Raw genomic sequence first — 27,703 nt, forward strand, 5'->3', positions numbered from 1 at the left:
TGATGAGCATACGAGACTTCTTTGTTCAAGTTGCCTTGTGATGTCAAAAGTGCAAAATATGTCCCAGATTACATTTACCATATTAATTTTATTTACTTACACAATTTACCCAAATGTATTTCAGCCACACAGCATAGTGATAAAGCCACGTGTGTGTTACTCCTGCTACTCAAAAAATCCTTTATCCTTTTAAAAATCTCTAGAACTAAAGAGCTCTTTTTACTCTCATCTTTCGCAGGTTTTCCAAAGTTCAGCACAGAGCAGTTTGTGTGTAACAACGGCAGATGTTTGCTTCTAAATCGTCACTGTGATGGTGTGGATGACTGTGGAGACAGCAGTGATGAGATCTCCTGTTTGAATTGCACTAGTGGCTCCTTCCACTGTGTGGCAGCATCGCGCTGCGTTCCTTCCCACAGCGTCTGCGATGGCAAGCCTGACTGCTCTGATGGAGCAGATGAACAGTTAGAGACATGCGCACTGACATGTTCTAAGTCACAGTTCAAGTGCACAAATGGACGCTGTGTGTCGAATTCAGGAAGGTGTGACAACATCAAAGACTGTGAAGATGGCAGCGATGAAGAGAACTGTGGTATGTATATATACATGTAAAAGTACTATATAAACAAAGCATATATATTATTATATATATATATATATATATATATATATATATATATATATATATATATATATATATATATATATATATATATATATATAGTAAAATTATTAACAGTTCACATAGAAATACTAGGCTTTTTTTGTTTATGTTGTAAAATTTAATTTATTCTTGTGATGGGAAAGCTGAAAGTTCAGCAGCCTTCAGTCTTCAGTGTTACGTGATCCTTCAGAAGTCATTCAAATATCGTTATCAGTGTTAAAAACAGTTTAATTTTGTTGCTGCTTAATAGTTTTGCTCAAAGTGTAATACATTTTTTAGAATTCTTTAAATAGACAGTTCATGTGTTCAGTGTTCAGATTTTTTTAACCATGTAAAAGCCTTAATGAAACCTTGCTGAACATTTAACAGTATTAATTTTATATATATATATATATATATATATATATATATATATATATACACACACACACACACTCAAGCCTGAAATTATTCATACCCCTGGCAAATTCTGACTTAAAGTTACTTTTATTCAACCAGCAAGTTTATTTTTTTTATTAGAAATGACGTCTCCCAGAAGATAATAAGACGATGTACAAGAGGCATCATTGTGGAAAAAATTATTACTCATCTTTTATTTACATTTGATCAAAAAGTGGCATGTCCAAAATTATTCATACCCTTCTCAATAATCAATAGAAAAGCCTTTATTGGCTATTACAGCAATCAAATGCTTCCTATAATTGCTGAGCAGCTTTTTGCATGTCTCCACTGGTATTTTTGCTCATTCATCTTTAGCGATGAGGTCCAACTCTTTCAGGTTGGAGGGTCTCCTTGCCATCACCCTGATCTTTAGCTCCCTCCACAGATTCTCAATTGGATTTAAGTCAGGACTCTGACTGGGCCACTGCAAAACGTTAATGTTTTGTCTGGTAACCATTTCTTCACTACTTTTGCTGTGTGTTTTGGGTCGTTGTCATGCTGAAATGTCCACTGGTGCCCAAGGCCAAGTTTCTCTGCAGACTGCCTGATGTTGTTGTGGAGAATTTTGATGTATTGCTCCTTTTTCATGGTGCCGTTTACTGTGATTAGGTTCCCTAGTCCACCGGCTGAAAAACACCCCCAAAACACCCCCAAAACATTTGGTTCCCACCGCCATGTTTGACAGTGGGGATGGTGTTCTTAGGGTTGAAGGCTTCTCCTTTTCTACGCAAAATGAAGGCTACATCATTGTGGCCAAACAATTAAATTTTTGTTTCATCTGACCATAAAAGACCAGAAGTCTTCTTCTTTGTCCGGATGAGCATTTGCAGAGCCCAGATTCATCAGGATGGTCTTGGTGGTGATCCTTGGATTCTTTTTTACCTCTCTCACTATCCTCCTGGCCAGCACAGGTGTCACTTTTGGCTTCTGACCACGTCTTTTGAGATTTTTCACAATGTGGAACGTCTATTTTTTTAAGAATACTTTGCACTGTAGCTACTGGAACTTCAAAACATTTAGATATGGTCTTATAGCCCTCTCCTGACTTGTGAGCAGCCACAATGCACAGCCGCAGGTCCTCAGTGAGCTCCTTTGTCTTAGCCATGACTGTCCACAAATCAGCAGCAGAGAGCTTCTGTTTTTCACCTGTTGAGTTGATTAAAACAGCTGTTCCCAATGAATCAGGGTAATTAGGATGCTTTAGAACAGCTTGGACTATTTGGAATGGTATAGAACTTTGACAGTTTGCAAAGGGTATGAATAATTTTGAACATGCCACTTTTTGTTCAAATGTAAATAAAAGCTGAGAAATATTTTTTTCCACAATGATGGCTCTTGTACATCGTCATTTAATCTTTTGGGAGAAGCCTGTGTCACTTTCCGTCAAAAAAAAACTTGCCAGTTGAATAAAAGTAACTTTAAGTCTGAATTTGGCAGGGGTATGAAAAAAAAAAAAAAAAAAAAAATATATATATATATATATATATATATATATATGCAAAAAATGATTGATTCAATGTCAGACGGGTTGTAATAAAAAGGTTATAAATTTAGTTTAAAAAATTTAGTTTTCAAAAGACATATTTTTGAGTATAAAAATAAATGCCACAATTAAAAGAATGGCAGCAATAACAAGAATCACATTATTAATGACTGTTAATTCCATTAATATAATTTTGAGTAAAAGGAATAAACATTAATTCCCAATTCCAAGTTGTTAGTAATTAAATCATTTGTCAATCTGGTAAAGTAAAGTCTAATCAAGTCTAATTAGTCAAATTAGAATTAAAATCAACGTCGAATTAAAGAGCTAAGTCAAATTCAAAAGCCAATTAGAATCAAATTAGATTCTGATCAAATCAAATCTGAGAGAAGTAAGTCTAATAGAAATATTAGACTGTCTAGATGCACCCAGTATCAGAGTAAAAGAGAGAGAGCAGAGAGAAAGGGTTAGTACTACTTATACCCCAAAACCAGACAGAACAGGAAGTCTATAAGTTGCTTATATGTGACCCTGGACCACAAAACCAGTCATAAGGTTAAATTTGTCAAAACTGAGATGTATACATCATATGAAAGTTCAATAAATAAGCTTTCTATTGATGTATGGTTTGTTAGGATAGGACAATATTTGGCTGAGATACATCTATTTGAAATTTGAAATCTGAGGATGCAAAAAAATCAAAAAGACTGAGAAAATCACCTTTAAAGTTGTCCAAATTAGGTTCTTAACAATGCATATTACAAATCAAAAATTACATTTTGATATGTTTACAGTAGGAATTTTACAAAAAATCTTCATGGAACATGATCTTTACTTAATTTCTTAATGATTTTTGGCATAAAAGAAAAATCCAAAATTTTGACCCATGCAATGTATTTTTGGCTATTGCTACAAATATACCCCAGCGACTTAAGACTGGTTTTGTGGTCCAGGGTCACATATGTCTAATTTGCCTACCAACCCAAACTTTAAAAAGGCACATTTACAAAGAAGTACTTTTTGTTCTAAGAACATCGGTCTGTGTGTCAGAGTTGATGATAGATATGTAAAAATGTATGAAAATAACATGGCTACATAGCAACAGCATACAGTCTCATGCATGTCTCAAAGGTCAGTCATGCTAAAACTGTAAGGGCATTGAATACATATTTTCATAAGAGACATTCATAATACAATTAATAATGCATAATCTTAGATATTAATATAAAATTCTTGTTAATTACACACACACACACACACACACACACACACACACACATATACACATATATATATATATATATATATATATATATATATATATATATAAAATACACACACTCACCAGAAGTTTGGGATCTGTAAGATTTTAAATGGAATCTCTTATACTCGTAAAAGCTGTATTTCTATGATCAAAAATATAGAAAAAGACGGTAATATTGTGAAATATTATTGCAATTTCTAATGTTGGTTTCCTGTTTTAATATACTATTTTAATATACTTTAAAATATTATTACTTTAGTCTTCAGTGTCACGTGATCCTTTGAAAATCATTCTAATATGCTGGTTTATTATCAGTGTTGAAACTGTTTTGCTGCTTAATATTTTTTTTAACCTGTGATACTTTTTTCTTTCATTCTTTGACAAATTTTATCCATTTAACACATCCTTGCTAATAGGGCTGGGCGATAAAACGATAACGATATGTATCGCGATAGACACATGATCGATATCAAAAAAAAAATGTGTTCGATAAAACGTTCGATATTTTGTATTCTTCGTCGGCCCGCCCAGCCCCTCTTGAACGTCCGGTTAATTTTTTTATATATAGCCAAGATCACAATAGAAGTTGTATGGTCCTTGTTGTATTAAACGAACTAAATAGCCTTACAGACTGGATCGCGAACTCCATTCATAAAAACGGACTTTACTATAGGGCAGAATGCCGCGGAATTCGTCGATTTTTGGATCAATAAATCAAAAGTTGGTCTGTTAATTAATTCAAATCGCGATATGGACTAGTGTCTGTGAAAACTGAAATGCAAAAAGACTGTTTCAATATGAATCCTGCATGTTCCGTTTGCTCTGTTTGTATGAATGGAGGAGACGCGTTTTATTTGCACGCATACTGAAGCACACGTGACGCTCCCGCTAATTTTTGGCCTTAGCATCTCACATGAACAGACAAACTCCAATAAATACATCTCCAAAGCTGCGGTGAGTGTCACTTTTTGTCAATTTTACCGTTTCATTAGTGAAACTAGCATCATATCATACTGTATACACTACACACTGAAACTTCACGGCAACCTGTCAAAATAAAAGCACGGTTTAACATGTAACAGAACAATATTAGTCTTGTATTACTTTGTACAGTATAATGTAGGTGTTTATATATTCACATTTAAATAATTTACATAAAACAATATATATGATAAAAAGTCACCACTTAATTGTAGAAAAAAATACTATTATTATTAAACTTTTTTTAACTGAATATAATTTGTCTTCTATGTATTAATTTTAACAGTAAAGCTCTGTTTATTTTTATTTTTAAGGGTTTATTTTTCATTTGATTAAAAATAAATCAGTGTTTTTGCTTTCATTTGATTATCAGAAAAATTAAAACAAGAATTTCTGGGGAAAAAAAAGCAAAAGATTGTAGGGCCCTATTGTTCAAAATGTTGAAAGTTTTGGACTTATTTTTTCACTGAAATAAATGTTTTCATTATTACGCAAAATAGGCTAAAGTACCGGGAAAGAAGTAACGTTGGCTACCGGCAACCAGCAATCTGTGCAGCAAGAAATATTGTTAGCCAAGTACTTTGCAACAACCTCTGACCTGTGGTCAAGCCGTACTTCTGAGCCATACATTAGCTTAACCATTCACTTCATCGACAATGAATGGGGTTTGAATTGAGCATTAAGAGATAATTAAGTTTTCATTGTGACTTTAGACTTACGTTTACATTTTAATTATTTGAGTTTTCCATGGTTGTGACATTTCTGTCTTAATAACTGAGGGGATTATGATCAGAGGAAGATTAAGTTTAAAATAAAACTGTTTAAATGCAACATATTTTTCTTCTGCTCCTTATTTTAAATGGGTCATAAAAAATATCAATAATTATTGATATCGACCGATATGAAACACTGATATCGTGATACAGTTTTCAGCCATATCGCCCAGCCCTACTTGCTAAATAAAAGTATTAATTTCTTAACATGAACTGACCAAACTTTCGAATAGTAGTGTATATTGTAAAACAAAATTTCTATTTTGAATAAACACTGTTCTTTTAAACTTTTTATTTATCAAGGAATCCTGAAATAATATGAAGCATTGATTATAAATCAGAATTATTAGAATGATTTCTAAAGGATCATGTGACATTGAAGACTGGATGCTGAAAATTCAGCTTTGCATCACAGAAATAAATTATATTTAAAGTATATTAAAATATAAAACTGTTATTTTAAATTGCAATAGATACAGCCTTGATGAGCTATAAAATAATATAATACTATATATATAACACATACACACAAACACAGAGTGCTGGGTAATAATTGATTATATGTAATCTGGATTATGTAATCAGATTCCAAAAATTAAGTACTTGTAATTAGATTGCATTATATTTTAAAATATTCGTAATCATGATTGCATCATTACATATTCACACAATAGCAATTAACAATTAATCATAATTTGTTTATTCTCCCTAATTCTCTCTTTTTTTTCTTTTAAATGTTCATTTCTAAAATTAATAAACAAAGTAACCAAAGTCAAAAATAATCTAAATCTAATCAAAAAGAAGTCTGATTATATTACCTAAAATGTGTATGTAACCAACTACATTAATAACTACAATTTTTGTCCTGTAATTTTGAATCGGTAATGGATTACAAATAATAAGATTAAACATGATATATACAGAGAGGGAGAGAGATTGTTGTTATTATTGAACATTTAAAAATTCACTATTTGTCTTTATTTCTCTGTTTCTGTAGATGGCAATGAATGTGAGATCAATAACGGTGGCTGTTCTCACCTGTGTATTGATCTGCCGCTTGGTTTCATGTGTGACTGCCCCAGTGGAATGAGGCTGGTCCAGGATACACACTGTCAGGGTGAGAAATGAGTCACACTGGTCCTCTGTATAAATGACGTTGACATTACGTGCTCCAATGTAAACAAATTAGAGCATTGCTGTAGACATGGCACTGTAAAACAGATGGCAGGCAGTGACCATACATTTTTTTTCCATGAGCAATAGTGTCTAGTACAGGGCGGTTACTGACCTAAAAGAAGTAGTATTCAACAGCTCAAATAATCTAAACATGTCTGCCCCTGTGAGGCGATGTGAAATAAAACTGATCATTTCATTATGAGTAAAACATTTTAATATGTGACGGATTACTAATAGCACTTTAAAATAAAATATAGCTCATTCTAATAATCCAAATGAGTTGGTTCTCTCTTTGGTTGAGATAAACTTTTCCCAAATAAATTACAGTTGTCTTCAAAACATGCATTATCTTTACCTTTTCCACTCAAATATTCACTTTTCACTTCCAGATGTGGATCACTGCCTTGATTCAGATGTGTGTGATCAAATTTGTATCCATACCAATGGATCTTTTGCATGTAAATGTCAGGATGGCTATGTGCTGACTGCTGGGACTGGACAGTGCAAAGCTACAGGTGAGAGGAAGATTTCTAAGACAGTCAAAATTGCATATCTTGAACTTTTTTGTATGTATATTTGTGTCAATGTAATGATATTATTTTAGTATTTATTCATATTTTGATATAGCTTTTATTTTTTATTTTATTATTTTTTTTACATTTTTGTTTAAGTTTTGTAGTAATTTCAAAAATGTTCCCCGACTCACATTTTCGATTTCGCTAATATTTTCCCTGAAAAAAAAAAATAGATATGTATAGTGATTAAAGCCTAAATATTAAAAAATATGGACGAATATTTACTCCTGGAGCCATAATATTTATTTACTGTGTTACCACCCTTCGATAGATATTAAATGTCTAGGGTGTCAGAAGGGGAACATAAAAACCAGTTCAGACCATTGCCCAACTTAAACCTGGTGTGTGACTGAGAGTAAGCAAGACGGAAAACCAGAAACAAGCAAACTTGTTTTATTGCTACAGACTGTGACACGTTTTTAGAAAATAAGTAAAGAAGTGAAAGGAAGAAAGGTGAATATTTACAAGAGACAAAAAAAAAAAAAGTAAACCAATTCTTATTATAAGCAAATACACACCGGCAGCTTTACAAAATTGGAAAACTGGGGAGGATGAAGGGAACTTGAATCGAGCCTAAGAAAAGAAAATATCAAAGCCAAACAGTAAATCTTACTAACCCATTTTCGAAATCTAAACCTAAACTAATAAAGAAAAATGTGAAAAGAAAAGAAATCTTCAACGTCCGAGACGTCGTAACTCAACTACACTAATTAACCAAACATAAATACAGAAAGTGGCATCGATTCCTAACCTAGTGTGTATAAACATCAAAACCAACCTAAGTGTGCACCATGTACGTCAGGTGACATAACTTACCTACGCCTTCACCTCCATCCAGTTTTAACAGATCTACGAAAAGCTCTGAACAGCACTTAACCATAATGGGAAGGATTTCAGGACAGCCAGAATAGGTAAACCGTTACATGGCAAACAAAGCACATTATAAACAAACTAAGTCAAATGCAAATAAACAGAATACAATGAAAAAGCATCACAGCTCAAATTCAAAAGGCCGGGTCTCAAGCACAACGGCGTTTTCCTTATATAGACTTTGGAACGTCATCAGCAAGCCCAATCGAAGACCAACGCCCTCACATCACCACACCCAATCAGGTCGTCCCAGATGATTGACAGGTTAGATGGCCAATCCAAATGGCTCCTGTGAAAGTAACAGAAACGGAAAACAGCAAAGAGAAAAACTCGGGGAAAGAATACAGACACAACAGAATTAGGACTATTATTCAACGTCACATAGGGACGTAACACCCCCACAATTAAGAACAAACATATTGTTTGAAAAAAAAAAAAAAAAGTATAAGCAAACCAATAACTCACCCACGTTATCTTCCTAAACTCTAGAAAGAGCGTCGGCAAGGACGTTCTCAGAACCCTTTTTATGATGGATTTCCAAGTTGTAACTCTGCACAAACAAAGCCCAACGCATAAGTCGTTGATTTGCATTATACATTCGAGAGAAGCAGATATTGGGTCTTGGCATCTTCATTTTTAGGGTCTTACATGGTTCGGTTTCAGAGATAATAGAATTTGAATATGGCTCCAGGAGTAAATTGAACCCAAATGTGGGTCACTTTGCAAAAATATTTTACTTCTTTTCTTTCAAAGAGGAATATCTGAAGAACATCTGTTGAAACTAAAGATCTTGTTTCCTTCTGTAAAGACAACTGCATTGGAAAAAGAATACTTATGGCACTCAGGTATTTTCAGAGTTTGCATGGGGGTCAAAATGGCAATTTTCACTTCAGATATGTAGAAAAAAATTACTTCAGAAAGATGGCAGCATCGTAATGTTATTTTTACACAGGAATTGGTAGGTCTGTTAGTAAAATATGTTGGCTTTAGCAGTCTTTGGTGCATTATATGCCAATGGTGACCATTCAAAAATGGGCAAACAGCACTTTTTCAAGTTTTTTCTCTAAAGTTTGCATGCCTGCAACTTAAGAAGTATTAAATATATCTTAATGCCCTTTTAGATATTGGGTCTTAACAAACTTTCCTTTTGGCATCTTCATTTTTAGGGTCTTGTATGGTTCCATTTTTAGAGATATTAGAATTTGAATATGGCTCCAGGAGTAAATTGAACCCAAATGTGGGTCGCTTTGCAAAAATATTTTACTTCTTTTCTTTCAAAGAGGAACATCTGAAAAACAATTAATGTTGAAACTAGAGATCTTGTTTCCTTCTGTCAAGACAACTGCATTGAAAATAAATTGATGGCCATAACTATTCTTTTTCCAAAGTTTGCATGCCTAGAACTCAAGAATTATTAAAGATATCGCAATATGATTTTAGATTTTAGTTCTTTACAAACTTTTCTTTTGGCTTCTTCATTTTTAGGGTCTTATATGGTTAGGTTTCAGAGATATTAGAATTTGAATATGGCTCCAGGAGTAAATTGAACCCAAATGTGGGTCGCTTTGTAAAAATGTTTTACTTCTTTTCTTTCAAAGAGGAATATCTGAAGAACAATTAATGTTGAAACTAGAGATCTCATTTCCTTCTTTCACGGCAACTGCATTGAAAATAAATTGAGTGACATAACTATTCTTTTTCCAAAGTTTGCATGCCTAGAACTCAAGAATTATTAAAGATATCCTAATATGATTTTAGATTTTAGTTCTTAACAAACTTTTCTTTTGGCTTCTTCATTTTTAGGGTCTTATATGGTTAGGTTTCAGAGATATTAGATTTGAATATGGCTCCAGGAGTAAATTGAACCCAAATGTGGGTCGCTTTGTAAAAATGTTTTACTTCTTTTCTTTCAAAGAGGAACATCTGAAAAACAATTAATGTTGAAACTAGAGATCTTGTTTCCTTCTGTCAAGACAACTGCATTGAAAATAAATTGATGGCCATAACTATTCTTTTTCCAAAGTTTGCATGCCTAGAACTCAAGAATTATTAAAGATATCGCAATATGATTTTAGATTTTAGTTCTTAACAAACTTTTCTTTTGGCTTCTTCATTTTTAGGGTCTTATATGGTTAGGTTTCAGAGATATTAGATTTGAATATAGCTCCAGGAGTAAATTGAACCCAAATGTGGGTCACTTTGCAAAAATATTTAACTTTTTTTCTTTCAAAGAGGAATATCTCAGGAACAATTAATGTTGAAACTAGAGATCTTGTTTCTTTATGTGAAGACAACTGCATTGAAAATACCCGAGTGCCATAAATATTCTTTTCCCAAAGTTTGCATGCCTATAACTCAAGAAATATTAAAGATATCACAATATGATTTTAGATTGTAGTTCTTAATAAACTTTTCTTTCGGAATTTTATTTCAAGGCCCTACATCATACATTCCCAGAGATATGTGGATCTCAATAAGATCTCCAGTTTCAGATTTTTCAGATGGAATATTACTCCTTTGTATTAATGTATTTAAAGAACAATGCCTGAAAAATAAATATTGTTGAAATAAGAATTGTTTTAGTTGACACTGATTTGGTCTTGAACAGGTGTTGCTGCTCATTTGGCGGTCAGCACTCATGAGGGTGTTAAATCGATGGACCTCAGCGGCTCTGAACAAAGAAACATCACATATAAAAGAGGCTCACCAGGACCTGTTTCTGCACTTAATGCAAACAAGACAATATACTGGACCAGTCCTGAGAATGACATAATCTACAGGTGATGAGCCATATGGATTAAATAGAAAATTATACCCATTGTTATCATTAATGCCTAATAATTGTTCCAACACAAAAGACACCTAATTTGATTTAATCTTGTCTATTCCAGGATGTCTTTAGACTCAAGTGACCGTAGACCAACTGTATTGTTAAAGGCCTCCATAGGCATTATGGGATTAGCAGTAGACTGGCTTCATGAGCTTCTGTACTGGGTCAGCACCAATACTCATGCCTTACATGTGACCTCTCTGAATGGCTCCAGACAAAGTGAGCTCATCTCTGGGTTCTCCAGACCTACTGCAGTTGCTGTCCAGCCATTGCTAGGGTAAAAATACTGTGTCTTTTTCCATATATTAAATTCGGTCACATAAATTTAAAGTATGATGTGACATTTCTGTCTGAAGAAGAATGTTCTGCTGGAAATAATGAGGGACAGGACTTTATTCAATTAATTAGAATTTGTGGTAAACCGGTTTGATTTACGCAAATGGTATAATTTTTTTTTTTTTAAATGGCTTACCGGTACAAGTTGTGACTAATAGTTGGAAAACTTTTAAACCTTTTAATAATGCACAACTAATTCTTTAACTGGGCAAATAAAGCAATTGTAAATGGCCATTAACAGAAGTCAGAGATGTTGAAGACTTAAATACTGTAGCAGGCAGATCAAGCTCACTGTCCATGATGTGTGAAATATAGGAAGAAAATTCTAAATATATAGAAGTATCTCTGAATCTTCAGAAAAGTTTACATGGTATTTTCTTTTCATCTTACCTCCGTATAATGCATATTAATGTAGCATTTAAAAGCGATGTGCTGCTTGTATCACTGCTGTTCCATAAGCGCCACCTGCTGTCAAAGAGTGAATTTGCATCTCATTCAGGCCGTCTGCTGTTTTTGTTTCGTTCAGATGTGTTCTGTTTTTGTTCTAAAACTTGAAATTATACAATCTCTAATTTACATTAAAAAACTGCATTCTGGTTCATGTAAAGACACATTCAGGGAAACACTGATTAAACTGTCAAACCGCCAGAATCCTAAAAAAAAAAAAAAAAAAAATGATACAGTTTTTTGGTCAAACTGCCCAGCACTAAGTTATATAGTGGATGGACATTTTAGCTCAATATTAATATCTGTAATTTTAGAGGTGGAAAATTATTATTAGCACCTTATCAGAATATTAAACTTTGCATTCTTCTATATTTAAGTAATTATACACTACCAGTCAAAAGTTTTTGAACAGTAAGATTTTTAATGTCTCTTCTGCTCACAAAGCCTGTAAAAAACAGTAAAATTTTGAAATATTTTTACTATTTAAAATAACTGTTTTCTATTTGAATATATTTTAAAATGTAATTTATTCCTGTGATTTCAAAGCTGAATTTATTCCAAAATCAGCATAATTATTCCAGTCTCATGATCCTTCAGAAATCATTCTAATATTCTGATTTGCTGCTTCAAAAACATGTATTATTATTATTATACATTATAAATGTCTTTATAATCAATTTAAAGCATCCTTGCTAAATAATTTACCGCCACCTCCCAAAAAAAAAATATACTGACTCTAAGCTTTTGAATGGCACAGAGGACTGTCACTTCATGCACAAATTTAGTGATATGTGAAGCATTAACTTTTAAAATCTTAGTACTGGATGTGTCCGTTTTGAGATACTCGTCCAATTATTTTTATGTACTCTCAGTTGGATTCTGTTTCTAAAAATGTCAGTTTGGCTTCCCCAGAAAAAAAAAGTCATCTGCGTCAGCATGAGGATGAGTAACTAATAAAAGAATTTTAATTTTTGGGTGGAGCATGCCTGTAAAGTTAGATAAAGTTTGAATAAATGTGGTTAGTTTGTCTAAATGAGTTTAAACCCTAAACCTGTTTTTCTTCTCCAGGTATGTGTTCTGGGCAGACAGTGAGGCATCTCCCAGAATTGAGCGTGCCAGTTTGGATGGGACAAGCAGAGTAGCACTCATAACTTCATTTATACGCTGTCCTGTTGCAATCTCTTTAGGTTAGACTTCTCGTAAGCAATTAAGTTGTAAAATCCAGCTTGCTTTTTTTACTCCATATTTTACTTTATCACTTATTTCAATCAAGGTTGCATATAAATTACATCAAACCCATCCTTAAACTAATGGAGCATAGACCTATCTATCTGTGTTTATCAAGTTTGGTCAGGTGACAAAGGGGTAAAAAGTTAACAATAAATAAATTGATTGATTGATATCATTTTAATTTGCTCATTTAGATATCCATCGTGGTCTGCTGTACTGGGCTGACTCCGGACTGCGTACAGTATCAAGAGTTGCATTTGATGGGCAACATAGAAAGACGGTTGTAGAGTCCAACGGATATCTAGATAAACCATTTGGACTGGCCGTATTTGAGGTACATAACCTTATGTCACTTTTACTCAATCTATATAATCATTTTCTTACCAATGACCATAGTTTATTTTTAGATAAAAAATATATACACTACCAGTCAAAAGTTAATACTTTTATTTAGCAAGGATGCTTTAAATTGATCAAAAGTAATGATTAAAACATTTAATTTTGCAAACGATTTCTATTTCAGATAAAAAAGCAGTTCTTCTGAACTTTCTATTCATCAAAGAAACCTGAAAAAATCTGCTCGGCTGTTTTCAACGTAATAATGTTGTTTTGAGCAGCAAATCAGAACATTACAATAATCTCTAATGGATCATGTGACTGGAGAAATCATGCTAAAAATTCAGCTTTGAAATCACAGGAATTAATTACGTTTTAAAATATATTCAAATAGAAAAGAGTTTTTAAAAAAAATAGTAAATATATTTCAACGTTTTTGAACCTTTGGATCAAGTAAATGCAAGATTGGAGAGTAAAAGTTTAAAAAAACATAAATCGTACTGTTTAAAATATTTTGACTGGTAGTGTATATACACACATCTTTTCCTTTATAATGTTTAATGATATATGAAAATGTTGATAATCTATTATTGACGTAACATTGATAATGCAGTAATGAATGTTTTATTTCATGTCTCTCCTGCAGAGTCGAGTGTACTGGAGTGACCAGTTGACAAACTCTATTTGTAGTGCAGACAAGCACAATGGCAACATGCTCCAGGTTTCTCAGAGACTCGGATCTGTTTCACCAGCTGGACTGGTCATCCTTCACCCACTGTTACAGCCTGCAGGTAGTCAAAAATATTCTCTTACTTTTTTTTTTTTACATTAATTGTAGTAACTAACATCTTTTTTTAAAGAGCCATGTTAAGTGTGTTAAGCATTAACATAGGCCCCCATTTAATTGTTTTGCATGTTTGTCACTCTTTAATGTTTCATCAAACAAATGTAAATATTAATCAAAGATTACACAAGTAAACACAACATGCAGTTTTTAAATGAAGAGGTTTTTTTTATGAAGGGAAAAAAAATCCAAACCCACATGGCCCTGTGTGAAAAAGTGCCCCCCCCCCCCCCCCCAAATGAGAAATAAGAAGGAAAGTAATTGAGATCTAACAGTCTGGAAGTCATTTCTAAAGCTTTGGGACTCCAGCGAACCACTGTGAGAGCCATTATCCACAAATGGCGAAAACATGGAACAGTGGTGAACCTTCCCAGGAGTGGTCGGCCGACCAAAATTACCCCAAGAGCGACTCATCCAAGAGGTCACAAAAGACCCCACAACAACATCTAAAGAACTGCAGGCCTCTCTTGCCTCAGTTAAGGTCAGTGTTCATGACTCCACCATAAGAAAAAGACTGGCCAAAAATGGCCTGCATGGCAGAGTTCCAAGAGGAAAACCTCTGCAGAGCAAAAAGAACATAAAGGCTCGTCTCAGTTTTGCCGGAACACATCTTGATGATCCCCAAGACCTTTGGGAAAATACTCTGTGGCCTGACGAGACAGAAGTTGAAGTTTTTTGGAAAGGTGTGTGTCCCATTGCATCTGGCATAAAAGTAACACAGCATTTCAGAAAAAGAACATCATACCAACAGTAAAATATGGTGGTGGTAGTGTGATGTGATCTGGGGCTGTTTTGCTGCTTCTGGACCTTGAAGACTTGCTGTGATAAATGGAACCATGAATTCTGCTGTCTACCAAAAAATCCTGAAAGAAAATGTCTGGCCATCTGTTCGTGACCTCAAGCTGAAGCGAACTTGGGTTCTGCAGCAGGGCAATGATCTAAAACACACCAGCAAATCCACCTCTGAATGGCTGAAGAAAAACAAAATTAAGACTTTGGAGTGGCCTAGTCAAAGTCCTTACCTGATCCTATTGAGATGCTGAGGCATGACCTTAAAAAGGCGGTTCACGCTCGAAAACCCTCCAATGTGTCTGAATTACAATTCTGCCAAGATGAGTGGGCCAAAATTCCTGTACAGTGCTGTAACAGACTCATTGCAAGTTATCGCAAATGCTTGATTGCAGTTGTTGCTGCTAAGGGTGGCCCAACCAGTTATTAAGTTTAGGGGCAAACACTTTTTCACACAGGGCCATGGGGGTTTGGATTTTGTTTTCCCTTAATAATAAAAAACTTCATTCAAAAACTACAAGTTTTTTTTACTTGTATTATCTTTGATTAATATTTAAATTTGTTTGATGATCTGAAACATTAAAGTGTGACAAATGTGAAACACCATTGTGTATCCACAATAGTAATGTTTGTTTTGTTATTAATGTATATATTTATTTACTTATATACTGTGAAAAGTCAATTATTAATTATCACTACTAACATCTGTGTTTGAAACAAAATATCATCAGCATTGGAGAAAGCACGCACTGTGGGTTACCATGGCGATGCACGTTGTGTTTACTTCAGACGCTACTGAGCTGCGCTTGAGGAAAGACACTGAAGTTTGAATGTGATTTTGTTTCTCCTGATAATTCAGGCAGTTTTAATCTGCCTACGAGTTCCGCGGCCGGGACCCGTAACACAAACATGCAAAAAAATAACAAATCAGGACCACACCACTGTATATTCAAAGCAGCTTCACAGTAACACAAAGGAAAATAACTTGCCATTCAAATTGTTATGTAAAGCAGTTAGTGGATCACAAAACTCAAGGTTTTTCAGATCAGCAAGACAATAAAATATTTCATTTAGTGCTGTTAAAATTAGCATGTTAACGCAGGTGATTAATTATTCCAGTTTAACAGTATTAAAATATTTAACCCAGGGACAGGGCTTTTTTGACAGCACTAATTTCAATTTCAATGCCTTCCATTTATTACTTAAAGCTAAGTACTTCTTTGATACCACGGCAAAAACTACTAGCCTACCTAAGAAAGTTCAAACCTGATTAAAGACAAGTGAACAGCCAGGAAAAACCCCACAAATTACAGACATGGGTAAATGCCACAGAACAATTCAGGTACAGAAATGTAATAATTAAGTGTAAATAACACTGCATAGTGTTCACTGTACAGATATCTATGCTTATTTTTCTTTTTATGAGCACCTTCTAATCAATAATCAAAAAATCTGATAAAAAATTAGCCTTCCCATTACAAGGTGATATTTGACTCCTTAAAGTGAATCAAAGGGGAATTTTGTTTTTACAGAAATATTAAATGATTTAAATAGCTGAAAAGATACTTTAAAAATTAAACTAAAAGCACCAGCACCTGCATCTCTGTTATGCTAATCCCAGCGACCACTTCTCAAACTTGCCCAGCCGGTTCAAAAGCAGATCACAGTATGGCCAGACAATGCTACCTCTGCACTACAGGACTGCTTCCAGGACATAGACTGGAACATGTTTAAAGAGGCAGCAACCTACAACAACCACACAGACCCGCAAGAATACACAGAAACAGTGACTGCTCACATCAAAAAGTGCATAGATGATGTGACAGTCACCAAGACCATCCCCACACATGCAAACCAGAAGCCGCGAATGAGAGCAGAGGTTTGTGGGCTGCTAAAAATCCTAGATGAGGCATGCAGATCAGGAGATAAGGCAGCTCTCAAAACCACAAGAGCCACTCTGTCTCATGGCATCAAGAAGGCAAAACATCAATATGCTCAAAAAAATCAACAATAACTTCAGCGACAGTAAAGACACTCAGTCACTGTGGCAAGCCATTCAGACCATGACTGACTACAAGCCCCTGCCACAGGCCAGTGATGATGACACTTTCTTTATGAATGGGTAATTGATTCATTGACTCACTAGATTAGTTTAAAAACGTGTGTTAGCACCATTGTTTTCTGGCACTGCCTTAATCATCCTGGGAATGCAATTGACCAGAGTTGCATAGGCTGTTGCTGGGATCCTCTTCCACTTCTCACAGAGCTGCTGGACGTTAGACACATGGTGCTTCTCCACCTTATGTTTGAGTATGCCCCACAGGTGCTTAATAGGGTTCAGGTCTGGAGACATACTTGGCCACCCCATCACCTTCACCTTTAGCTTCTTTAGCAAAGCAGTTGTCATCTTGGTGATGTTTTTGGGATCGTGATCATGTTGGAAAACTGCCAGTCGGCCTAGTTTCTGGAGGGAAGGCATCATGTTCTGCTTCAGAATGTACAGTACATAATGGAATCCATGTTTCCCTCAATGAACTGCAGCTCCCCAGTACCAGCAGCACTCATGCAGCCCCAGACCATGATGCTACCACCACCATGCTTGACTGTAGGAAAGACACGATTTTCTTGGTTCTCCTCACCAGAGCATCGCCACACATGCTGGACACCATCTGAGCCAAACAACTTTATCTTATCTCGTCAGACCACAGGACATGGTTCCAGTAATTCGTGCTCTTAGGCAGGTTGTCTTCAGCAAACTGTTTGCGGGCTTTCTTGTGAGCCAGCTTTAGATGAGGCTTCCGTCTGGGACGACACCTATGCAAACCGACATATTGCAGTGTGCGGCGTATGGTCTGAGCATTGACCTTCTGACCTTCTACTTCTGCAACCTTTAAAGCAATGCTGGCAGCACTCATGCATCTGTTTTTTGAAGCCAGGTTCTGCCGGTTTCAGGGTGTTACTGAACCTCTAATAGCCTTGGCCATCTTTGTGGAGAGCAACAATTCTAATTCTCAAATCCTCAGAGAGTTCTTTGCCACGAGATGCCATGTTGAACATCCAGTGGTCAGTATAAGATAATTGTACCTAAAGCATCAAATTTTAACTGCTCTAATACAAGATACACAACTTTGTATGGTCCTGTCATGAATAGGACATGTGGCTTTGCATGGTTAAACAACATACTGCTGTTATCACTTAGGGTGTACTTAATTTTGTTACCAGCTATTATGACATTAAAGGCTGTATGTTGAGTTATTTTTAAAGGACAGTAAATCTATACTGCTATACTAGCTGCACATTGACTACTCTAAAAAATATCCAAGTTTCATTTCTATAGTACTGTCCCTTAAGAAGATGTACTAAAATGGTTCCTGAAATGTGAGGGGTGTACTCACTTTTGTGAGATACTGTATAAGCAGCTCTACAGAAGACCATGGTGTCTTTATTTAGCTCAGGCCTGTTCATTCAAAAGTAGTCTTCAGTAGTTTGCATATTTGTTTTTAGACACTACAGAATTCAGAATTCCCACTTATTTTGATGACTTTCATCAGAACAAGAAGTTAAAGAAGTTCACTTCCAGAACAAAAATGTACAGATAATTTACTCACCCCCATGTCATCCAAGATGTTCATGTCTTTCTTCAGTCATAAAGAAATATTTTTTTTTCTCTCCATATAGTGGACTTCTATGGTGCCTGTGAGTTTGAACTTCCAAAATGCAGTTTAAATGCGCCTTCAAACGTCTCTAAACGATCCCAGCCGAGGAAGAAGGGTCTTATATAGTGAAACGATCTGTTATTTTCAAAAAATAAAAAAAAATTTGGCAGTATACTTTTTAACCTCAAATGCTTGTCTTGTCTAGCTCTACGTGTACTCTATGTATTTTTTTATAATGGGTGTTTGATCTTCTTTGCATGTTCACTTTGCAAACAATGGGTTGGTACTTCTGCAGCAATGTAGGATGATTTTGAATTTGGAGAAGAATACATATACAGAGAATGTGTGGTTAATCTAATTAGCTACAAAACAAAAACATGCAAATAATGATTTTTGACTTCTTGTACCTGTGTGCGCTTGCAACTTCAGGTCATGCTGTATGTGGCTCTTCCTGTGAGGTTTGTTTTTCTTACTGAGTCACAGATGCCTACTCTGAAATACCTCAAAGCATTTGCTCTGACCCACAACAGACTAATCTTGGTTAGTAAGCATTTGTGTCTGTGTAGATTTGTTCTTTTGTTGGAGAAGCACCTGCCTTGTAAACATGATGTTAAGTGGTGAGCTTCATACTGTAGATGCTATGAATGCCTTTGCATTGCTTTTGTAGCTTAAAGAGTCTGCGTAGTAACACACAGTTTTATCGGTGCTGTGAATTTGTTTTGAAAAAAAAGTGAAAGGTACTTTCCCAGATGCTACGTTTGATGTGGGATCACATATTTGCTGCAAATAACACGTGGGCTCAGTTTTTGCAACGGTTTCCTGTGGGCAGGTAGTTTTGTTATTATACTTTTGTTTTACACTAGTCAGTGCTAAACCTGGATTCTCTTCAAGACCCAAAACAAAACCAAACCAAGTACTTAAATTATCCTACAAAAGGAAACGAAAATGTGCTTAAAACCAAACATGTTAATACCACTAACATGAAGAATATCGTTAAGTTTGGTGCTATGACACACTTTCTGTGAATTCTTTCACTTCTGCTTGTTTTTTGCAGTTTCTTGTGGAAGTGTAGTTTTGTTATATTTTGTTTTAGACCATGCAGTGGTTCTGACTTGGACTTGCTTCAGGACCAAAAGAGTTGGAAATGTCTTTAAAAAAAATTCCACACATTTTGTGTGCATGTACACACTTCTAGTAATTGTGCACACATATAAAAGCTAAATGTTATGAAATAACTCCCAAAAAAGTGTTTATTTATAGAAAAATGTTTTTCGGTAGTCACATTCTTTAAAGTCACACACAGATTTTTCATACTTTTGAACACATTTACCTCAAAATGATAGGACCTCACCATCTACTCACCATGTAGCAATGAGAAAGAGTGACATAAATATTTCCTGATTATAAATGTAGGGGTGTACTTCAGTTTTTTTTTTTTTTTTTTTTTTTTTTTTTTTTACAAAATCAAAAGATATTTTTAAAAACAAAAATGTAATAAGTAAAAATTATTTAAATATCACTTTCATAAGTTGAAATTTAGGGGTTAGGGTTTGGGACAGCAACCTCCCAATTAAAAATACTCTCTAAATTATGATTTTATGTATATTTAGCTTATGATGTTTTAAGTTTTATTGTGGGTTTCAATTGATAATAGAAGGATCTTAGTAGAAATCTAAGATTTAAATACTTAAATGCTTTTGAAATGTGTTTATTTGGTGTGGGAAAGCAGTTCGCACCAATTCTGTAGAACAGCCCATATCAGAAGTGTTATTTTAACAGTTATTTAACAGACAAGCTGTTTAAAAAATGTAAGGCAAGCCTTTGTATTTAGTCTGCTGTGTATATGAATGAATATGATTGGTTTCATTTGACTTATATTTTTAATTTTATTTTGCATTTTCAGACAATGATCTGTTGCAGTCAGAAACAAGAACGCCACTTCCTGATTCACAATTTGCATTGCTTCTCTCATTGACTGGTTGGTCTAACTTCTCTGTTGCATTTCTCTTCTCTTGCGTTAATCATTATGATAAAAGTCACTTCCGTGTCACTTCTTACATTAACAGGACTGATGTTCCCTTGATCACCTTTATTTGTTCTTTGTCTGTTAGTCATCATCAGTTTGCTGTTGGTGGGGGCAGTGCTATGGCGGCAGAGGTCTGAATTCTGTGCCCCTCGTTCTCTTTCTCCTCTTGGAGATGGGACGCTTAAAGAATCCCAGGATCCTCTTCTGTTATCCAGGCTGCCTGTAGTACATGAGCATAAAGTAAGAGCCACGTGTTTTATAGCCTTCACACTCGGATTACATGAGACGCGATTACAATCATTCACTTATTACAGGCTATACAGCAAGGAAAATGACAAATGGCGCTTGTTGTGCAAACATGTTTCCTAGAAAGACATTATGCAACACATGAATATGAATCATTACTTCAGTCTTTAGTCTCACATGATTAAGAAATCATTGTAAAATGCTGATTTTGTGCTTTTGTTTCTGCTTAATATTTTTAAGGAAACCATTATCACTGATTTTGTTTTTTTATGCTTTAGATTTCAAATAGTAGCATACACTCTAAAAATGCTGGGTGAAAACAACCCAATTTGGGTTATTTTGGCAATCCAGCACTTGCATATCAAATATGGACAATCCCAGCTTGTTTGGTTAAATCTATGATCCAACATGCTTAGTTGTTTTATTTAACTTAACTATTGATTAAAAATAATTACATTGCTGGTTAAAAACAAACCCAAAACAGGTTTGAAAAAAATAATAATAAATCAAACTGAATTTCTAGATGCTGGGTTGTTTTAATTAAAGCAGCCACAGTATAGTGCAGTGTCAGAAACGTATATAAGAAGTGTTTCTTACTTCCTGTTATTTTTAAAATGTACAGATAAGCTGTTTAAAAAATATAAGATAAGCCTTTGTGTTTAGTCTGCTAGCTATACTAATGATTATGTGATTAGTTGCATTTTAATTATATTTTTAGTTTTATTTTGCATTTTCAGACAATGATCTGTTGTGTTTTTTTTAAAGCTGGGTTTTTTGGCAATCCAACGCTAAGTCCAATATGGATAGAACCAGCGTTGGATTAAATCTTTGACCCAACATGCTGGGTTGTTTTATTTAACGCAACTATTGATTAAAAATTACTACGTTGCAAAAACAAACCTGAAACAGGTTTGAAAGAAAATAAATAAATAAATAATGAATCACACTGAAAAGGACTAGAGGCTGGGTTGTTTTAATTAAAGCAAACACAGTACAAATATCAAAAGTGTTTCTTCCTTCCTCTAAGTTATCGAAGGTAAAATTTACAGATAAGCTGTTTAAAGGTATATAAGATAAGCCTTTGTATTTAGTGTGCTAGCTGTGTGAATGTTTATGTGATTAGTTGCATTTTAATTATGTTTTTAGTTTTATTTTGCATTTTCAGACAATGATCCGTTGTAAAAAAAAAAAAAAAAAATGCTGGGTTAAAACAACCCAATTTGGGTTATTTTGGCAACCCAATGCTGGGTCAAATATGGGCAAACCCAGCTTTGTTGGATTAAAATCTTTGCTGAGTATTAATAAAAAAAAAAATTGACACTGCTAAAAGCTAAGCCAAAGTAGGTTTGAAAATAATGTTAATATATCACACAGAGGTAGGCTGTTTTAAATAACTATAACTGAATTAAAATCCTGATTGAAAATGACTATTGCTGGTTTAAAATGAATCAAAATATTTTGGAAATTAAAAAGCAGACACAGAATTACTGGAGTCAAAGGTAAAAATCAAAAGGTGAAAATTTATTAATAAGTGAAATCAGCCATGGACAAAAATATAAGACAAACTGAATTGTACAGCGTAGTTTTCAATATTGCATACATTTAAACTCGTTTAACAAGCATTTTAGAAATAAAAATATAATATTTAAAAGTAACATTTTAATTCAAGTGTATCAAACCGCTCTCTGTTATCCTTGTTAAACAAAATGGTGCCGATTCTCGTGCCGTTGTGTCGCTGTAATCTGAGCCAGTGATGGGCTGCTGTTCGCCTGGGGAACCTCAGGCCTCCGCCTTGTGTTTCACTCGTAGCTGAAAGATGCCGTGACGTATAACCTGCCCATAAACATATTTTAAATATTAAATATAATCCACAGGGTAAAATACACATTTTTGACTGGGTTCCCCAACTGCTGGGTTGAAGTAAGCCCACGCTAGGCAGGATGACCAGGTTTTCGCAACAAAACCTGCCCAATTGCTACTCAAAACTAGCCCAATCCTTTTTTGAAGGGATTCCCCTGTTAAAAATCGCATTTCGCAGGGTAAAATACACATTTTTGACAGGGTTCCCCAACAGCTGGCTTGAAGTAAATCTGCGCTGGGCAGCGTTGTCAGGTTTTCACAACACAACCTGCCCAGTTGCTACTCATAACTAGCCCAAAATTAGGCAAAACGTTGTTTGGAGGGTCAGCCACCGTTAAAAGTCGACAGGGTAAACTACACATTTTCGGGGTTCCCCAACAGCTGGGTAGAAGTCCACACTGGGCAGGCTTGCAAGGTTTTCACAACAAAACCTGCCCAATTGCTACTCAAAACTAGCCCAATAGCGTTTTGAGGTGGGTTCCCCATTGAAAATCATGTTCCGTGGAGTAAAATAGTTTTTTTTTTGGCAGGGTTCCCCAATAGCTGGGTTGATGTAAGTCTGCACTGGGCGAACTTGCGAGGTTTTCACAACAAAACCTGCCCAATTGCTTTTTTAAAATTAGCCCAAGGCCAGTAGCGTTTCGAGAGGGGTCCCCCATTGAAAATCACGTTCCACAGGGTAAAATACACATTTTCTAGCTGGTTTGAAGTAAGTCTGTGCTGGGCAGGGTTGCCAGGTTTGCCAGGTCACAACAAAACCTGCCCAATTGCTACTCAAAACTAGGCCAGTCACATTTCGAGGGGGGTTCCCCGTTAAAAATCGCGTTCCACGGGGGAAAAAAAAAACTTTTTTTTGGCGGGGTTCCCCCGCTCAAAACTAGGCCAATCACGTCTTGAGGGGGGATCCCTGTTAAAAAAATGCATTCCACAGGGTAAAATACACATTTTTGACTGGGTTCCCCAACAGCTGGGTTGAAGTAAGTCCGCGCTAGGCAGGGTTACCAGGTTTTCACAGCAAAACCTACGGTGGCTGAGAAGTGCAAAACACAACAACAAATCGCAACACAAAAAAACAAATCTGAAAACCAAATAACAAATCCAGAATCAAAATTACAAATAAGAAAACGCAATATCAAATCTAAAAACAAAACGGCAAACCATAAAACACAATAACAACTCCGGAAACAAAATAGCAAGTCGGAAACCACAACGACAAACAAGAAAACAAAACGACAAGTCAGAAAACACAACGACAAATCAGTCAAACCGGAAAAGGTAGGTATTTTGTGTGACCGGCGTAGTCGCTGCTGATTGGATGGAACTCCTGTCAATCAAGACATACAGGAAGTTAGATTTGTGTATGTTTACGTAGGAGGAAAATGGAGTATGTTCGACACTACTTTCAAGAACGACATTCTTATGGCGTGATTCTAGACATGCTTTTAAAGTCCGTAGCGTCCCGCCCCCTACACTAAACAGACGCTGAATCTGCGGCTAAGATTGTCCACTTGTTTACAGTGTTAGTGTTTTCTGTATGATGAATGGCATGTAGTGCGCAATGTAGGCGATAGAAAATGATTCAGACAGTGTGAATTTGTTTTCCATTGGGGCAAATGAGGTCTGGTTTTACATTGTGTCACGCAAACCGCGGCAGCACGCACAGTCTACTTCGGACTTTGGCTCTGGTCCAGAGACGCAACAGCACGAGCAGATCATATGTATTAAACTACACAGCCACAGCATGATTATGATCACTTGTTTGTTTTAGCAAGAGATTCATATTGAATCTATGGGGTAATTTATTAGACTGTGGCTCTCATAAGCTTACAAATGCGGCTTTACTGAGCTCAACGGCTCTGGCCCGACTCGCAGATATAAATAGAACGCTATTGACTATTCAAAATAAATGGGCGGGGCTGGGCGATATGTTTTTGTTTCAGTTAAAATTACGTCACCACATAGTATGGCCCATGAAGCTCTGCTCTGATAGCATTCCTTACATCGCTTAATGGGGAATAATGTTTTCATCTGAACAAACCTGCATCTTTCAGATGTGTTTTAAGAGAGCGCATGCTCATCTTGATGTTGTGGTGTCTTAAAGCATGTCTAGAATCACGCCATATGAATGTCCTTCTTGAAAGTAGTGCTGAACATACTCCATTTTCCTCCTACGTAAACATACACAAATCTAACTTCCTGTATGTCTTGATTGACAGGAGTTCCATCCAATCAGCAGCGACTACGCCGGTCAAACAAAATACCTACCTTTTCCGGGTTGACTGATTTGTCGTTTTGTTTTCTTGTTTGTCGTTGTGCTTTGCGACTTGCTATTTTGTTTCCGGAGTTATTATTGTGTTTTATGGTTTGCCGTTTTGTTTTTTATATTTGATATTGCGTTTTCTAATTTGTAATTTTGATTCTGGATTTGTTATTTGTTTTTTTTTTTAGATTTGTTTTTTGTGTTGCGATTTGTTGTTGTGTTTTGCACTTCTCGGCCACCGTAAAAACCTGCCCAATTGCTACTCAAAACTAGGCCAATCGAATTTCGAGGGGGTACACAGAGTAAAATACACTTGTTTTTTTTTTCTTGTTTTTGTGGCAGTGCTCCCCTTTGGTAAAATTCGCATTCCAGGGGAAAATGGAAAAACAACACATGGCAACAGCATTAAAGTAGCCCGATTCTGTTGGAAAACCGCAGACTTGGCAACACTGGCACTTGGTTGTTTCATCAGAGGAAGGGGGAGGGGTGTATAGTTTCAGCAGTCAGGGACATTGATCTGGCCACTAACTCTGCCATTGGGTTACACAAAAACTACCCAACACTGGAAAAAATAACCCAACAGGTATAACCCAGCAATTTGGTTAAAAAAACACCCCAGCGTTTTTTAGAGTGTATCATACACTGTTTTGTATATTGTTTTTTCATGTAGACATTTTCAAGTACATGCTTTTTTGCATAGATAACGTGTTTTTTGTGTTTTCAGGATGGTGCACAGAATGGTTCAACACACTGACATGGACAGATTTCCTGTGAGGGAGACTGTACCCTTCCTGTGGTGGATATCACAGCCCCCATTTCCTGCCAGGTTTGGGCACGAGAAAAAGTAAAGTGAGGCAGGCATATGGATTCCACACAAACATCCTGCTCGGTGACCCAGCAAAATGCTCTTAAATTCTTGCCAAATGTCTATTTATGATTTAGAACTAATCAAATGAAGTATTTGAATCAAACTAAGCATTAAACTTAATTCTGTCTCACTGATATCTTTACATCTCACCATTTGCATCTGTGGATTACATTGGACACAGAGCAGCAAAATATCACCATGACAGTGTTCTGAGCTTCAGGTCAATAATTAATTGACCATGTTATATGGTACAACAGATCTGTGAGTCATTACATGACATTTTTGAGGTTTGAGCTTGTTTTAAGGTGCTGTTCTAGTTTAGTTTTATAAATCCATAAATGTCCATTCATTGTTGAATTTATAGGCGCACAAGTTGACCAATCTCTGTCTTGTCTTTGTAATGTGTGAACAGAGACAAAATCAGTTCAGAAAATATTTTATTTTGAAATTAACTGGTGCTGTTAATGCTTTAGACTACAGGAATAGTTGTGTTTATTTATGTGAGGAGAAAAAGAAATGATATTTATTTGTTGTGGTTCGTATCACTTTCCTTTAAATTATAGTATTAAAGCTGTTAATCGTTTAGCAGTAAAACAGGTTTTTGCTCTTCTTCCTGATTGTATATAGTTTGGAAAAAAAAGGTGGTTTGAAAGACTTATGGTAAAGTGATATGTTGGGCTTTGGAGAAATAAAATTTAAATTGGAAATGGTGCGTTTGCTGGGTTTTTTTTTTTGGTTTTTTTTTTTTTGAAGTTTTTTTTTTTTCTCTGCTTCTCTTTGTGCACATTTAGTGATTCTATTATAAAAGGATAAGATGGAAACCTCATTTCAGTGTCTATAGAAAAGGAAGTCACCTTGAATCACGTGGGCTTCTTCGGTGCTCGCTGATATAATTTATTTGGTAAGTTTCCAAATGGTAATTGCTGCAGAGTGACAGGGTCATTGAGAAATGAGGGCATGATCCATTGTTTTATTATTGCTCTAAATCTATGAAAATAGGAAGTCCACACTACAGCTATAGACAATGAGGAATGATAAATCACTTTAAGAATGTTTTTTTACCAACTGATGAAGGATAAAAACTTTTTAAAAAGATTTTAAAGACCTCAAGCATGTAAAGCAACAGAGCATTATTGTGTGTTAGTATGGACAATAATAGATAGCGTTATAGTTACTACTCTTGGTGTGAATGGGCCTTAAAATCCCACATGAAATCAAAATTGAAGTTTTTTGGCTTTTAGTAGGAATATGCCTTATATACACATTCAAATCTTACACTTACACCAATATGGATCAACGATTTTGATGACATCACCCTACACTTCAACTTCTCATCAAACTTTCTGTCCAATCAAATGCTCTCTAGAATCTGAAGTGCCCCGCCCCCGACACTATATATAGGCGCTGAAGCTCTGGCTAAAATCAGTCACTTGTTCACAGAAATAGTATTTTCTGTACAGTGAATGGCATGTAGTGCACTATATAGAAGATAAGGAACGTTTCAGATAGTTTAAATATGCTTTCCATTGGGCCGAAAGAAGTGTGGTTTTGCAGTTTCACACAAACCACTGCAGCGCACACCATCTGCTTCAGTCCAGAGACACCATAGCACAGAGCGGATCACGTGCACGTCGGCGTAGACCATAAACCGTATCAAACCTATTTAAATTCTACAGAGAATGGTATATTTGATAGTGATTTGGATGAGATTATGGCTGTCAAATGTGGCTTTACCGAACTTGATATGTCCC

At 35.5% G+C, this 27,703-nt stretch overlaps 1 protein-coding gene across 1 annotated transcript in view; it reads left to right on the top strand.

Annotated features, from left to right (window-relative positions):
* The window catches only part of LOC141287729 (low-density lipoprotein receptor-like), a 27,222-nt gene extending 563 nt beyond the window's left edge, over positions 1-26,659 (top strand). The window contains exons 2-12 of the mRNA XM_073819864.1: positions 239-589; positions 6,601-6,720; positions 7,169-7,294; positions 10,833-11,004; positions 11,116-11,331; positions 12,906-13,024; positions 13,262-13,401; positions 14,050-14,194; positions 20,596-20,670; positions 20,804-20,958; positions 25,809-26,659. Of these exons, the coding sequence (XP_073675965.1) occupies positions 239-589; positions 6,601-6,720; positions 7,169-7,294; positions 10,833-11,004; positions 11,116-11,331; positions 12,906-13,024; positions 13,262-13,401; positions 14,050-14,194; positions 20,596-20,670; positions 20,804-20,958; positions 25,809-25,838 (1,649 nt within the window). The 3' untranslated portion in view covers positions 25,839-26,659. The remainder of the gene's footprint in view (positions 1-238; positions 590-6,600; positions 6,721-7,168; positions 7,295-10,832; positions 11,005-11,115; positions 11,332-12,905; positions 13,025-13,261; positions 13,402-14,049; positions 14,195-20,595; positions 20,671-20,803; positions 20,959-25,808) is intronic.
* Positions 26,660-27,703: the final 1,044 nt, after the last annotated feature.

Source organism: Garra rufa, chromosome 15 (genome assembly GCF_049309525.1).
Source record: "Garra rufa chromosome 15, GarRuf1.0, whole genome shotgun sequence".
Classification (NCBI taxonomy): domain Eukaryota; kingdom Metazoa; phylum Chordata; class Actinopteri; order Cypriniformes; family Cyprinidae; genus Garra; species Garra rufa.